Source organism: Oryctolagus cuniculus, chromosome 10 (assembly GCF_964237555.1).
Source record: "Oryctolagus cuniculus chromosome 10, mOryCun1.1, whole genome shotgun sequence".
In the NCBI taxonomy this organism is placed as follows: domain Eukaryota; kingdom Metazoa; phylum Chordata; class Mammalia; order Lagomorpha; family Leporidae; genus Oryctolagus; species Oryctolagus cuniculus.
The window spans coordinates 55,498,691-55,511,632 of record NC_091441.1 but is presented as its reverse complement, the minus strand read 5'-3'; the positions used below and the strand labels follow the sequence as shown (position 1 = coordinate 55,511,632).

Genomic DNA, 12,942 nt, shown 5'->3' with positions numbered 1-12,942 from the left:
CTCTGCTGGTCTGCAGGCCGAGGGAACTTCCCAGCTCCTTATGGGGAACGGGAAACATCAAAGCCATGCACATCTGACTCCCCAAACCCACTGTGGAGTCCTGATCAGGAAACCGAATAGTCCCTGCTACACCCTTTGGGGAAAGGGATCATGCCAGGGCCAGGGCCTGGGGCCAGCTGGCAGCCATAGGTCTTGTGTAGCGATGCCAGTAGCAATTAATAATGACAATAAACACCGCACTTCATAACCAAACCCAACCTGAGGATGGCGGAATGATGGGGCCTCTGCCTCCCACCTGCATGCCGGTCTCCCACACCCTCGGCTCAGCGGTCGGCGGGGATCCACCCACTGCTCGGGGTTCTGCTCCGCAGGGCCCTCAGCATAACCACAGGGTCGGCAGGTAGAGGTGGTTCGGTTTTGTCTTCTTTATTTAGTAACAAGAAATGATAAAAAATGGGACCATCTAGGCTCCACCGAGCTCAGTTTAATTTTCCAGCAAAGCGTAGGGGAGGGAGTGCTTTGAGGGTCCCCAGCTCCCACCTGGAGCCCCGCAGTTTCGGGGACCCCTGCGTCCGCCCCGCCCCCTGGACCCGTGGGTCCCAGGCCCAGCATCCCCGCCCCCCTCGCGGCCCCTTTGGGCTTTGCGGACCCCGAAGTCGGGACCCTAGGGTCTCGGGGCGCGAGCAGGCCGCGGGCAGGGAGGCCGGCGCCGCTGTGGAATTTCTTTATCGGGCTTGGGGAGCGGCAAGCTTCTTCTCCGCTTCTAGAAGCGGTCCCAGAAAGACACCTTTCGATCTTTTGTCAGACATCTTGGCCCTTAATAGCTAAATGTATTTGGTTTAAAGCGGCCAGGGGAGTAGCCGGGAGGGGAGATCTTTCGTCGGTCATTGGGTGGCCAAGATAACAAGCCCGAAGACAGAGGGGAGAAGAAAGTAAAAAGGTTAATGGACCAGGGGAGGGCCGCAGGCGCCCGGCGTGGGGCTTTTACGCCGACCCTGCCCGGCCTCCCCTTATCGCCGCGCTGACTTCCCCGCGGCGCACCGAGCGCATTAGGGCCGGCCGCAGCGCGCGCAGCAAGGCCACCGCGGTGACCTCGCGCGCGTCGTCGCCGCCGCCGCCGCCGCAGCCCGGCCCCTGCCGCGCCGGGCAGGCGGCCGCCGGCGACGCGAAGGGACCCGACGCCCGGCGCCCAGGGTGCGCGCTGCGCCTTCCCGACCCCAAGGGGGTACGCGGTGGGCCGGGGCAGGGCCTTGGGGCGACCTGCGGCTCTTCCGCCGCCGTCATCTGACATTTCTGGGGTATTTTTTGTTTGGAGAGAATTAAAAAATATACATGGAAAAGAAAGAGGAGGGGGAAGGGAAGGGGAAGGAAGAAAGGAATGAACGAACGACAGACGGAGGGAGGGAGAGGAAGGAAGAAGGGAAAATGCAGAAAGAACGGAGGAATCCCCGTTAGAACTCGGTCTGTGGCTGCGGTCGGACTGACAGCCGCCGCGTGGGGGACGCCCCCCGGGCCCGGCCCCTGAACCCTGGAGAGGAGAGGGTGGGGACGCCCAGGTGACCCCGGTGTCCTTGGGCGCGAGCGTCCCCAGGACAAGAGGGAAATGTGGTCTAAGCGAGAAGGCCCCACAGATTTGGTTTTCAAAACAAATCTAAATTTTAAAACACGCTTGAGTCAGAAACGGTGTTCCTTTTCTGTCTGGAACGCCGCTCCGGCGGCCAGGAGCCCTGAGAAGGGACGCCACCAGAAGCTTGGGTTTGCTGGGGTCCGGGTCCCCGCCACGCGGGTCCTGGCCCTCCCCCGCCCCCCGGAAGCAGCGCGCGGCGGCGTCCCCAGACAGCCCTTCCGTGCTGGCCGCACAGCCCCCGCCCCCCGCCCCATTGGCTGCCGAGCTCGGGCTGGATTCGAATCGCGAGTCGCCGTGCGCGCGGCCCAAATAAATCAGCCCTGGGGACAGGCCGCGCCCGGGGGCCGGCCCCGTGCGAGGGTGCGGGGCACGGCTCAATCCGCAGGGTCAGCTCCAAGGGTATAAATGGTCCCGAGAGAAACGGTTTCGTTCAAAACTAAGAAATTCCGAAAGAGGGGACAGGCGGGGATGAAAGAAAAGGAAAGGAAATAAAATAAATTAAAAAAAAAAAAAAAAAGAGGGGAGAAAAAAAATCGCCCCGGAAGAAAACAAGGATTTCTAAATACACGTCTACCTAGGGCATTCTGGGAGTCTTCTGCAGTTTGGGGTTCACCTCCTCCCCCGCGCCGCGGGACCAGCGGGCGCACGCCGCAGAGGGAGCTCGGCGCGCGGGGCCTGGGTTCCCTGGGGGCGGCTCTGGAAACAGGCCTGTCCCCCGAGGTGTAGTCCCCAGAGCCAAAGCCGGCGCGCTGGGAAAACCTAATTGCAGAGATCAGACAGCCCGTTTCTGTCTGCACCAATCTTACGGGTTAACTAGTTTTGTTATTTTTAAATTAACTGACACGAAAAGCGTTGTGCTCTCCAACCCTTCGTTGGGCTAGAAAACGCATCCCACAAAACAAAACAGTTTGGGAAGGAGCCATTACCTGTTTTCCCCTTCGTTTGGGTCTCCTCTCTCTGTCTCTCATATATATATATATATATATATATGCATAATATATATAATTTATATTTATATATTTACAGATTAGGAATTTGCAGAGTAAGATGCCGGGCCCCCTCTTAAAGTCGAATCGGTCAACGTCCATCCGCTGCTCCCCGCTGCCCAGCGGCGTCAGGGCCCCAGGGCCCTCCGCACGCGGCTGCGGGGCTGCAGGGCTGCGGGTAAACTCAACCCTGGAGGTCAGCGGTGAGGACTGTCCGGGAAACCCTGGCTGACACCCTTCCCAGCGAAGAGGAAGAAATGCGCTAGACACTCGTCAGGCTGTTCCTGGGGCTCCATCTTCTCTTCGGGGCTCCAGCTTGAAGGCCATTCACAGCCTGGACGCCAACTTAGCCAAGACATTTATTTTTAACAAATACGATAAGAACTTTAACAAAAATTACATTGAAGAGCAAACCTGAGAAACATTATTTCAAAACTGTAGGAAGTCACATACCCACCGCAGCTCCGACACTGCGTACAAACGGACTGCTGCAGAGCCCAGTCTGGCTTAGGAACCCGGTCGGGATTCGCGAAGGAACCGAACGAGTGGGACCTTCGGTGCCCCGGCGGGCGCGGAGCGGGTAGCCGAGGCCGGGCCGGTTCCTCGGGGAGTCGCATGCGATCGATCGAACGCAGGTTAACCTTTAAAGGCCGGCTCGGCGAATCTCGCTCTGTTCGTTTCCTCCCTTGTGCCTTTCGGAAAGGCAGCCACGCAGGACGTGGGGGCCGGCGCCGTGATTGTGGGGCCCCCAGGGGAAGGTAATAAAAATGGTCACATGGGACGAGGGCAGTTTAGGGACCTTCTTTACTCAGTAGCAAGTTAAAAATTCAGAAGCCTTTAGCAGCACCTGACAACGAAGGACGAGTAAAGAATTCCCCACAGCTTCCTGGATTCCGGCTCCCTCCACCCCCACTCTGCCCAGTCCAGTCCCCAGCTCCTCGCAGCGGCCACGGATCCGCGCCCCTGCGCCACCAGGGCTCACACCTACAGACCCCTGTGCTGCCAGCCCTTCGAGGCTCCTCTCCCTTCCCCTGCTGGAAAACACCAACTAAAAATAAAGACAACAACAAAACCCAAACCCAGAGCCCAAACACTTTCAGGGAGACTGACCTTTAGAAAATCATTTACTTTGATTTACCTGGGGAGAAAAAAAAAAAAAAAGTAAAAATCCATTCCCAACAAAACCACTCCTCCCGCCCTAGTTAATCTCTCTCTGGGCAGCCTTCTAGGGTCACGCCTGTCGGAAGAAGCCCTTTCTGAGAGCGGAGGGGAGAGAGACGCCGATCAGGGCTCCCGTGGCAGACACAGCGACACAGCGGCACTGATAACCTCGCGCCGTTCGTTCCCCGTGGCCGGCCCGCGAGCGACGGACCGCCGCGGTCTGCGCACCGCCGCGATAACCCCGCGCAGGGAGCAAAGAAAGGGGGTGTGTGTGTATGTTTGTGTGCGCGCGCGCGCGCCTGCCAGGGTGGGGGTGGGGAAGCCTCAATTTGCGCTGGGTCCAGAGAAGGTGACCTCCTGGCCCCTCTCTCCGTTGGCTTATCTGCCACTTACCTGGAGTTCTCCAGGGAAAGCTCAGAGCAAACGAGACAAAACTCGGAGAGCGTGTCCCGGGTGCGCCTGATGTGGAAGTCCCTTCTCCTCCCGCGCACCACAGGGACTAACCTTTCCTTACACCACGACCCCAAAGGTTAGCTGGGGAATGTCCTGAGCTTCCCAAAACTTCCCAGGAATTTGGTATATATTTTAAAGGCTCCCCAGCTCCTCTCCCAGACCGCAGGAGCCCCGATCCCCGACAGCCACCACTACCGGAGCCCCTAGCATCCCAAGGTCGGTCGGTCACACACAACTGCGGGCCACAAAGTTCATTTAGCGCGGAGGGAGGGGCAGAGAGGGCCAGTGGGGCAAACTCTTGTGCTCCCCATCCCATCGGAGGGCGCGCTGACCCGGGAGTGGACGCTCCCCTCCCGGCGCCGGGCTGAGCGCAGCCATCTCTCCCGGTGCCAAGGCTCCCTCCGTTGCCCCGCGTGGGCGAGCGTGAGAGTGTGTGTGTATGTATGTGTAACTGGGGGTGCCCCGCGGCTGGATGGGCGTGCGTCGCCAGCCAGGCCTGGCATGCGGTTGCCTCCGTCCCCCCCCCCCCCCACGTCCCTGGGCCGGGCGCCCCCGGTGTGGACTCGCCCCCACGGCGCGGACCGTGCTAGCCTTTCAGCCCACGCCCGCAGGCTGAGCCGCGCTCATTGTCTGCCCGGGCGGCGCTCACCCCTCCCCCCGCCGTCCCTCCCCACCCTCTTTTCTCTCCTCCCCTCGATCCCTCCTCCTCCTCCTCCTCCTCTTCACCTCCAGCGCCCAGCTGCTCGCAGAGCGCAGTTCCGACCCACAGCCTGGCACCCTTCGGCGAGCGCTGTTTGTTTAGGGCTCGGCGAATCCAATCAGGAGCGCAGGCTGCAGTTTTCCGGCAGAGCAGTAAGAGGCGCCTCCTCTCTCCTTTTTATTCTCCGCAGCGCCGCGCAGACCCCGGACTCGCGCTCGCCCGCCGGCGCCCGCCACCTCTCTCCGCGCCTGGGAGCACCCTTCGCCGCGGCGGTTCTCCATGCGCAGCGCCCGCCCGAGGTTCGGCCGCTCTCCCTGCCTCGCTCACTCTCCCTGCTTCCTTTCCTCCCGCCCCCTCCCCCCCACCGGCGGCAGGCCCCTGGACCTCCGCCTCTCCCGCCCTTCCCGGGCCGCAGCCGGCTCCGCGGGTGTCTCCCTCCTCCCCTGCGGCCGGGCTCGAGCCGCTCCCACGTCCCCGGGACGCAGCGCAACCGGCTTCTGGTGCCTTTTCCTCTCTCCGAAGTGCTTATCTGCGCGCAGCCTTATCTGAGAGTTATCTCGGCGCGAAGGGGCGGGGGCCGGTAGTCTGACGGGCAGAGAAACTTCTTGCTCGCTGCTTGCCCGGTGTGTGTCTGTGTGTTGGGGAGAGGGGGGACATTGATTTCAATGCGGTCATCTCCGATGAGCCGGGACAGCTTGGGGAAGCAGCCGGGAGGAGGACTGCCGGGCCGCATCTTGCCTCCCGCCCCCGCCCCCGCCGAGCCTCCCTGTCATTCTTCCTGCTCTCGGCTTTGGGGTGGCCTCGGCTCCGGGGCGGTCTCACGCCCCCTCCTGCGTTCCCCCTCCTTTTCTCCACGCCGCGCTCCACCCCGCTACGTCCGATCCCGGAACGGCCCGGCTGCTCCGTGGCCGCGGGTGACCGCGGGTGGGCCTGGGTGGCCCCGCCGGCGTGAGCGCGTTGCTGCCGACAGGCGCGGGCCATGTCCGAGGTGCGCGGCGCCGCCGGGCCATCGAGCCGCCGGGTTCCCGAACTGCCCCCTGCCTCGAAGGCTCGGGGCTGTGGTCTCCCTCCGGCTGCCCCACGTTCCCCGGCTGAGTTGCGGTTTCTGGGGGATCGCGCTCGGGTCTGATCGGCGCAGCCCGGGACGCTCTGGAGGAGCCGGCTGGGGAGAACGCAGCGGTTTCGTTTTCGAGGACAGGTTGCCTTCCTCGCGCTCACTTTGGGGAGTCGTCCCCCCATGGAGGGGGCGTGCAGGGAATCGGGACGGGCCAGCGGCGACACACACAGGCCGCTGCGTTTCTTTAATGGGCCCGGAGGGAGCACGTTGTGGGTGGAAAGAAGATCTCGGGCAGCTTAGCAGGCGTCCCTGGGGTTCGGCGCTCAAGCCGGGGAAGGATGCTGCCCAGGGGTGGGCGGGGAGGCCCGGGGTTCCCGAGAGGTGCGGGCGAGGAAGGGCGAAGGTCCCGGTCTTTCGAGGGCCCTGTGGCGGCTGCGCAGGCTCCCTTGCCCTCTCCCGGCCCAGCGGCCGCCGGCGCCCTGGGCAGCGATGGGATCTTTGGGCAGGAGTCAGTCTCGTGAGCTATAAGAGGGAGTGGAGGTAAGGGTATGCTGATAGCCAGAGGTTTTGGTAAACCCTCTCCGTTTCTCCCCACTTCCTGCCCTCAGCCCCAGGAGCTAGAAGTCAGCTTGGAGCGGCGCCGGACCGTGGATGGCCTTGACTGACGCCGGCTGGTGCCTGCCGAAGCGCTTCGGGGCCGCGGCTGCGGACGCCGGCGACTCCGGGGCCTTTCCGGGGCGGGAGCCCTCCACGCCGCCTTCCCCCATCTCTTCCTCGTCCTCCTCCTGCTGCTCCCGGGGCGGGGAGCGCGGCCCCAGTGGCGCCAGCAACTGCAGGACACCTCAGCTCGACACGGAGGCGGCGGCGGGGCCCCCTGCGCGCTCGCTGCTGCTCAGCCCCTACGCCTCGCACCCCTTCGGGGCTCCCCACGGACCTGCGGCGCCCGGGGTCGCTGGCCCCGGGGGCGCCCTGTCGAGCTGGGAGGACCTGCTGCTTTTCACTGACCTCGACCAGGCCGCCACCGCCAGCAAGCTGCTGTGGTCCAGCCGCGGCGCCAAGCTGAGCCCCTTCGCGTCGGAGCAGCCTGAGGAGATGTACCAGACCCTCGCCGCTCTCTCCAGCCAGGGGCCGGCCGCTTACGACGGCGCGCCCGGCGGCTTCGTGCACTCTGCGGCCGCCGCCGCGGCGGCAGCGGCGGCCGCCAGCTCCCCGGTCTATGTGCCCACCACGCGCGTGGGCTCCATGCTGCCTGGCCTGCCGTACCTGCAGGGCGCCGGCAGCGGGCCAGCTAACCACGCGGGCGGCGCGGGCGCGCATCCTGGCTGGCCCCAGACCTCAGCCGACAGTCCCCCGTATGGCAGCGGAGGCGCCGCGGTGGGCGGCGGGGCCGCGGGGCCTGGCGGCGCCGGCTCAGCCGCGGCGCACGCCTCGGCGCGCTTCCCCTACTCGCCCAGCCCGCCCATGGCCAACGGCGCGGCGCGGGAGCCGGGAGGCTACGCGACGGCCGGCAGCGGGGGCGCGGGCGGCGTGAGCGGCGGCGGCGGCAGCCTGGCAGCTATGGGCGGCCGCGAGCACCAGTACAGCTCGCTGTCGGCGGCGCGGCAGCTGAACGGGACGTACCACCACCATCACCACCACCACCCGAGCCCTTACTCGCCTTACATGGGCGCGCCGCTGACTCCCGCCTGGCCCGCCGGACCCTTCGAGAACCCGGTGCTTCACAGCCTGCAGAGCCGCGCCGGAGCCCCGCTCCCCGTGCCGCGCGGCCCCAGCGCAGGTAAGGGCGCGCCGCCGAGTGCGGGTGTGCAAGGGTGGGGGAGCAGCCGCGGGATTCGGGCCCGGTATTCAGGGCTTGCCTGTCTGCGCCGCAGAGAGAGCGCTTGCAGGCTTGCGGCAGCGTGGCCCGAGTGTGCTGATAGGAATCTCTGATGCCCTCCGTCTCTCTCCAAGAGAAGAGACTCGGTGCACGTGTGTACCTCAGTGTCTTGGAGAGACTGGGGCCTCGGGTAGTGAGTTGGGTCGGTGGGCATCTGGGAGGGAAGTGACAGCACGTTGCAGACTCAGTTCGGATGAGTGGAAGCCTGGAATTCCTTGGCGGGACTGAGTTTGGAGTATGGGACACTCGGTCCCCGTCCCTTGGTGGACGCATGTGCACGTGTGTGTGTGTGTGTGTGTGTGTGTAACTCTGGAGGTGAGGCCTCCAGGTAAGGAGATGTTTCCCGGGAGAAAGGTGACATAGGGAGTGGTCATTGCCTCCGGCCCAAATGAGGGGAAGAATAGATAAGAGGACACCTGGACTGGGGGAGCCCTGCCAGCTTATGCCTGGTGGACAGGCCTGCAGGCTGGGCACCAGCCCGGCTGCTCAGCTCTTGGTCCCTGCAGGAGGGGCCAGTCTTGGGATTCGGGAGCAGGGACACCAATTTTCCTTCAGAGTTGAGCTCATCAAATGTTCAGTTTCCAGTTCCATTCATTCCTGTGCCTGGGGACCATTCAGGGGTAAATTGGGAAAACAGCTTTAAAATACCTGGAAGTGCCTCCTTTGGAAGAATGTTTCGCTCTGCCCCTGCAGGGAGGGTGTGACCGCGTTGCTCAGCTCCTTGGCTCCTTTGCGGGGCAACAGGCAGCAGTCCTGTGGGTGCGTCCGAGGTCTTTCTTGCTTGGTGTTTCCCTTGTTAGATAACTTCTCTTCCAAGGCAAACCCAAACCCCTGTTGTTGCTGTTGGCTGGAGGGAGCTGGAAGGAGGCAGGCACATGAGTGCATACGGTGCCACCCGGGCCTCTGGGGTCCCTCGCGCCTGGGCTTTTTAGGAGCCTCTGTGGGAGCCCTGTCAGGGGCCTTTACTTAGGTAGGACAGGAATTTCGCCACTCTTTCCGTCCTGCAGATGTTGGGCAGAATGCGGGGGCACAGATTTGGACAGCTGCCTCCTAAGTAACATTGGGAGGACTTCTCGGGGACACGTCTCCCCAGGCTTCTAACAAGGAGCCCAGATTTGGTCTCAAATTTCCCTCTTGTTTTACAAAGCCAGCCCTGGTGATGGCTCTTTATCAGCTGTGTGTAGCTTGAGAGTAGGGAGCCTACTTGAACATGGCCGCGAGGAGCAGGGGTAGGGGTTCCTGTTGAGATGTGCCCTGTTGGGATGGGTGGGACTCAGGAGAGCAGAGAGCTGTCACCCTTCCGGCAGCATAGGGACCCATGTTTGGCTCCTAGGAACTGAGAGACTGCATGAGAAATCAAAGGCTGGGCAGGTGGTGGTGGCTGGGGCTCGAGGTTGCTTTGCTGAGCCAGGGCACCCTGCAGGGAATCTGGGAGAGTGCTCCCCGTTGGGGTGGGGGTCTCCACACAACTAGGCTTGATGTCCAGATGCATTTCCCCTGGTCTTTGTTCCAGCACTTCACGTGACTGCAGGAGAACCAGCCCAGGGGTTCCACTGAGTCTTTAGGTGTTGACAGTACCGGGGTCTTCAGAGAAAGTCTTGGAGGATGGTGCAGTTGTTGGCAAGTTAGAAGTTGCTTTTTGGAAACTTATCTCATCCTTTCCCTTTTGGACATGGCACTGCAAAGTTAGTTAGAAAATTCTTACACCCAAGATTTTTTTTTTTTAAGTATGATTAGGGATCTGGAAACACAGTTTATACAGTCTGTTAAGAAAGCAAGAAGCACTGGGATGAAGCTAGGGTTAGGAGTGGTGGGAAGCACGTGACACTTGCTTTGCTTGTCCTCACAGGTGTTCCAGGTACCAGCTTGCTAGCTAGATTTACTGTTTCTTCACTTTGATTTTTTTAAAACCAACTAATTTTGGAGGCTGACTAGTGAATCTATTTGAGCAAACACCAGGGCTGATACCTGAGTATGTGCAGCTTTATCTACCTGCACCATGTAGAGTTTTCTGGGGACCTACTTCCTACACCTCTTCCTGACATGATGGGTGTGATGGGCTCACCCTGGGGCGAGCTCAGGGTCCTGGGAGCCCTGCGCGCCCTGGCCCTACGCCCTTCCTTCCTAAGCTCCATTCCCTGGGTCCCAGGACCACATTGCAGGGCACCCAGAGCAGCTGCGTTAGCAAGCAGAGGAGAAACTTGGTGAGGAAGCTACCTGCACAATGAGATTTTGTAGTTTTTCAAAGAGCCTCATTTTTTATTTTCATTTTAGTCAGTTATGGGATTTTAGTTGCCTGGAGGGTTTGGGGAGGGGCAGGGAGAAAATGAAAGAGGAAAGATAGAGACTGATTTTAATTGAAAATGAGCAAACTTCCTGCCTGGATTTTACCTATTTCTTCATGGAGAACTTTAAGTGCAATCTACGCCTGGCTTTTCAGAGGACCTCAGAGCTGACACTACTTTCTTGTGGGCGTCTTTGTTTTCCCACGAGAGGGGAGGAGGCTAGGCTGGCTCAGGGCTGGCGATTTCAGGGACTGGCCCACTTCTTAGAGAGGGGCTCTGATAGGTAACATTTTAAAGTCAACAACAAAGACAAATACCTTGTTTAACTTTAGTGTCCTTGAAGTCCCAAGCGTTTTACTGATGACCGCAGTCAATAGAGGCTTTTAGGGCGGAGAAGAATAAATCTTTGTGATGTGTTGTGAGTTGCAGCATCCCCGTGACAACTTTGAACTCGGGTTGTGTAGGATGCTAGCTTTTTTTTTTTATTTAATGTAATAAATAAGAAAAACGAAGGAGGAGATTTGTTTCCTAGGGACATAGAATATTCCTGAAATTGAAATTAAGAGTTTTAATGCTGAAGTCATTTAAATAGCTTTATTATGCAATAGAGGGTACATCCAAGCCATAAACTGCAAGGGAATGAGAAAGAATAGAGGGGCTTGCTAGTGTAAATTATCTTCTGGTAAAACCCGAGCGTTTAGTGTGTATTTACTTTAAAAAGTGATTCAGAATGCCAGATTAGAAGGACCCTACACAGTAGGAGGCATTTATTTTTTCAAAAGCCTATATTTAATAAATAAATAAATATCTGTCTGATTTTAGAGACTAGATATTTATTCTCATATATAACCTTGAGGGGAAGTAATAAATGTTACAACCATTTACTCTTGATTAAGATTTGTTTTTATTAGCAGGTTTAGGTTAGTTGTGAATTCTGAAAACTAACCAAGTAACGAGATGCAAAACGAAATGCGCTTTGAACAGATTGCATACATTGAAAATTTAGCGTAGGAAAATAAGAGACAGTTTTATCACCCGGAATGTCTTGGTAATTTTCTCATCCGCAAAGTATGCAGCGAAATCTTTTGGAAAAAAAATGGTGCCTAGAAACAGCTAGATCCACTTCGAAGTCAGGCTGCTTCACTGTTTGGTCCTTGAAGCAAATAAAAAGCGCAGTCCCTGTCCTTAGTGACGGTCTGGTCCCCCGCCCCGCAAGACGTGCGGTCATTTTCTCATTCCCAAGGAAGTAATGCCAATATCCAGGAACCCTGCTTCTGGTCTCCTGTGCCTGCTTCCTACAGGAGCGAAAGCGGGTAAAGGGTGGCAGATCTAGAAAATTCTCTGAGTCACTTGAGAGAAAAGCAGATAAGGCGGCCTCACCGCGTCCCGGGGTGTTGGTGGGTTGCAGGGGGAACCAGCGGCCTCGCGCGTTAGTCTTGCGTGGCTTGCTCAGGTTTGGGTTTGGCAAGCGCCACACTGGCTTGATGGATTTCAGTTTTTAAAAGCTTAGGGACAGGGGATTCAAGGCGACTTCCCCACAGCCATTTCAGACTCACGCGCTCTGCAGCCAGCCCTGGCTCCGGCTTTCGGCTTTCGTGGGTTCTCCTGGTGGTGTGCGGGGGCGGGGTGCAGGCGCGCGGGACGCTTGGGCAGCAAGTCCCTAGCCGCGCAGCTGGGGAGAAGAGCGGGCAGGGAAGCCGGGCGCGCCGGCGCCGCCTCACCGGCCTCTCATCTCCACTCTCTACCGCAGACCTGCTGGAAGACATGCCGGAGAGCCGCGAGTGCGTGAACTGCGGCTCCATCCAGACGCCGCTGTGGCGGCGGGACGGCACTGGTCACTACCTGTGCAACGCCTGCGGCATCTACAGCAAGATGAACGGCCTCAGCCGGCCTCTCATCAAGCCGCAGAAGCGCGTGGTGAGTGTGTGACCCCCGCCCCACTCCGCGGCCGGATCCCAGCGCTCCCCGCGGCGCAGGTGCGGCTGCAGCCGCCCAGTAGGCGCGGGCCCTCGGCGCCAGCGCCCGCTGGCTCCCAGCCGCGTCGGGGAAGCCAGCACCTCCTTCTCCACCGGTGTCTGCGTGTAGGAAAGGACCACCCGAGTTAACGGCACGCATGCACACGCACACGCACACAAAGGGGCCGGGTGCCGCTGTTTTTTTAAAAGCGCGCCATCCTATATCCATGTACCTGTAGACGTCCCGATCAGGGCACCGAATACTTCTGCATTGGCAGGTGGTGGTGTCCTCCAGGGGGACGGATGGAGGTCAGATGCCGGAAGGAGAGCTCTCTCACTGTTCACTCCCCGGTCCGGCTCGCATTTAATTCACAAGCCTTCCCCCAAGCAGAGTAGCACAGGATCACACGGGCCCTTTCCATCATGCTCCCACAGACAAGCTGGCCCCCAGGTCCTTGTCTCTTTCATTGGCCTTGAGTCTGAAAATTTATTTACTCTAACCTTGGGTACTTTGAAATCTGGCTCTTTGGAGAACTGCGTAGAAGTTGACAAAATGTGTGGTCGTTGTGTTCTCAAATTCTGAATTTATCCGTTAGGACACATTTCACCGTGTTTCAAAATGATGATCTGATTTTCTTCTAGGATTGGGAGGTATTGTTGCTGTTGTGTCTTTGTTAGTGAGACTAGCGATTGGAGGACAGAAAGCACTCCCAAACTCCATTGCAGGGCTAACACTTGTTTAGTCAAACCTTTTAACGTAAAATATTTTACAGTTAGATGCCAGACGTCTTCAGTATCCAGGTAATTTATTTAATTGTTACACTCTAATTAGCAGAAACAAA

The 12,942-nt window shown here is 59.2% G+C and overlaps 1 protein-coding gene and 1 long non-coding RNA gene across 5 annotated transcripts in view; one reads left to right on the top strand and one right to left on the bottom strand.

Moving 5' to 3' along the window:
- Window positions 1–2,959: 2,959 nt before the first annotated feature.
- Window positions 2,960–5,087, bottom strand: LOC138844039 (uncharacterized). Its single transcript, XR_011379385.1, has 2 exons — window positions 4,954–5,087; window positions 2,960–3,751 (listed from the first exon to the last, which is right to left on the bottom strand). It is a non-coding gene; the product is annotated as an uncharacterized lncRNA (long non-coding RNA).
- The window catches only part of GATA6 (GATA binding protein 6), a 31,459-nt gene continuing 23,483 nt past the window's right edge, over window positions 4,967–12,942 (top strand). The window contains exons 1-3 of one of the 4 annotated variants that reach the window (XM_070050400.1): window positions 4,967–5,079; window positions 6,593–7,761; window positions 11,896–12,062. In XM_070050400.1, the coding sequence (XP_069906501.1) occupies window positions 6,636–7,761; window positions 11,896–12,062 (1,293 nt within the window). In that variant the 5' untranslated portion in view covers window positions 4,967–5,079; window positions 6,593–6,635. The other 3 variants (XM_070050399.1, XM_051852070.2, XM_051852071.2) reach the window with 3 other exon arrangements.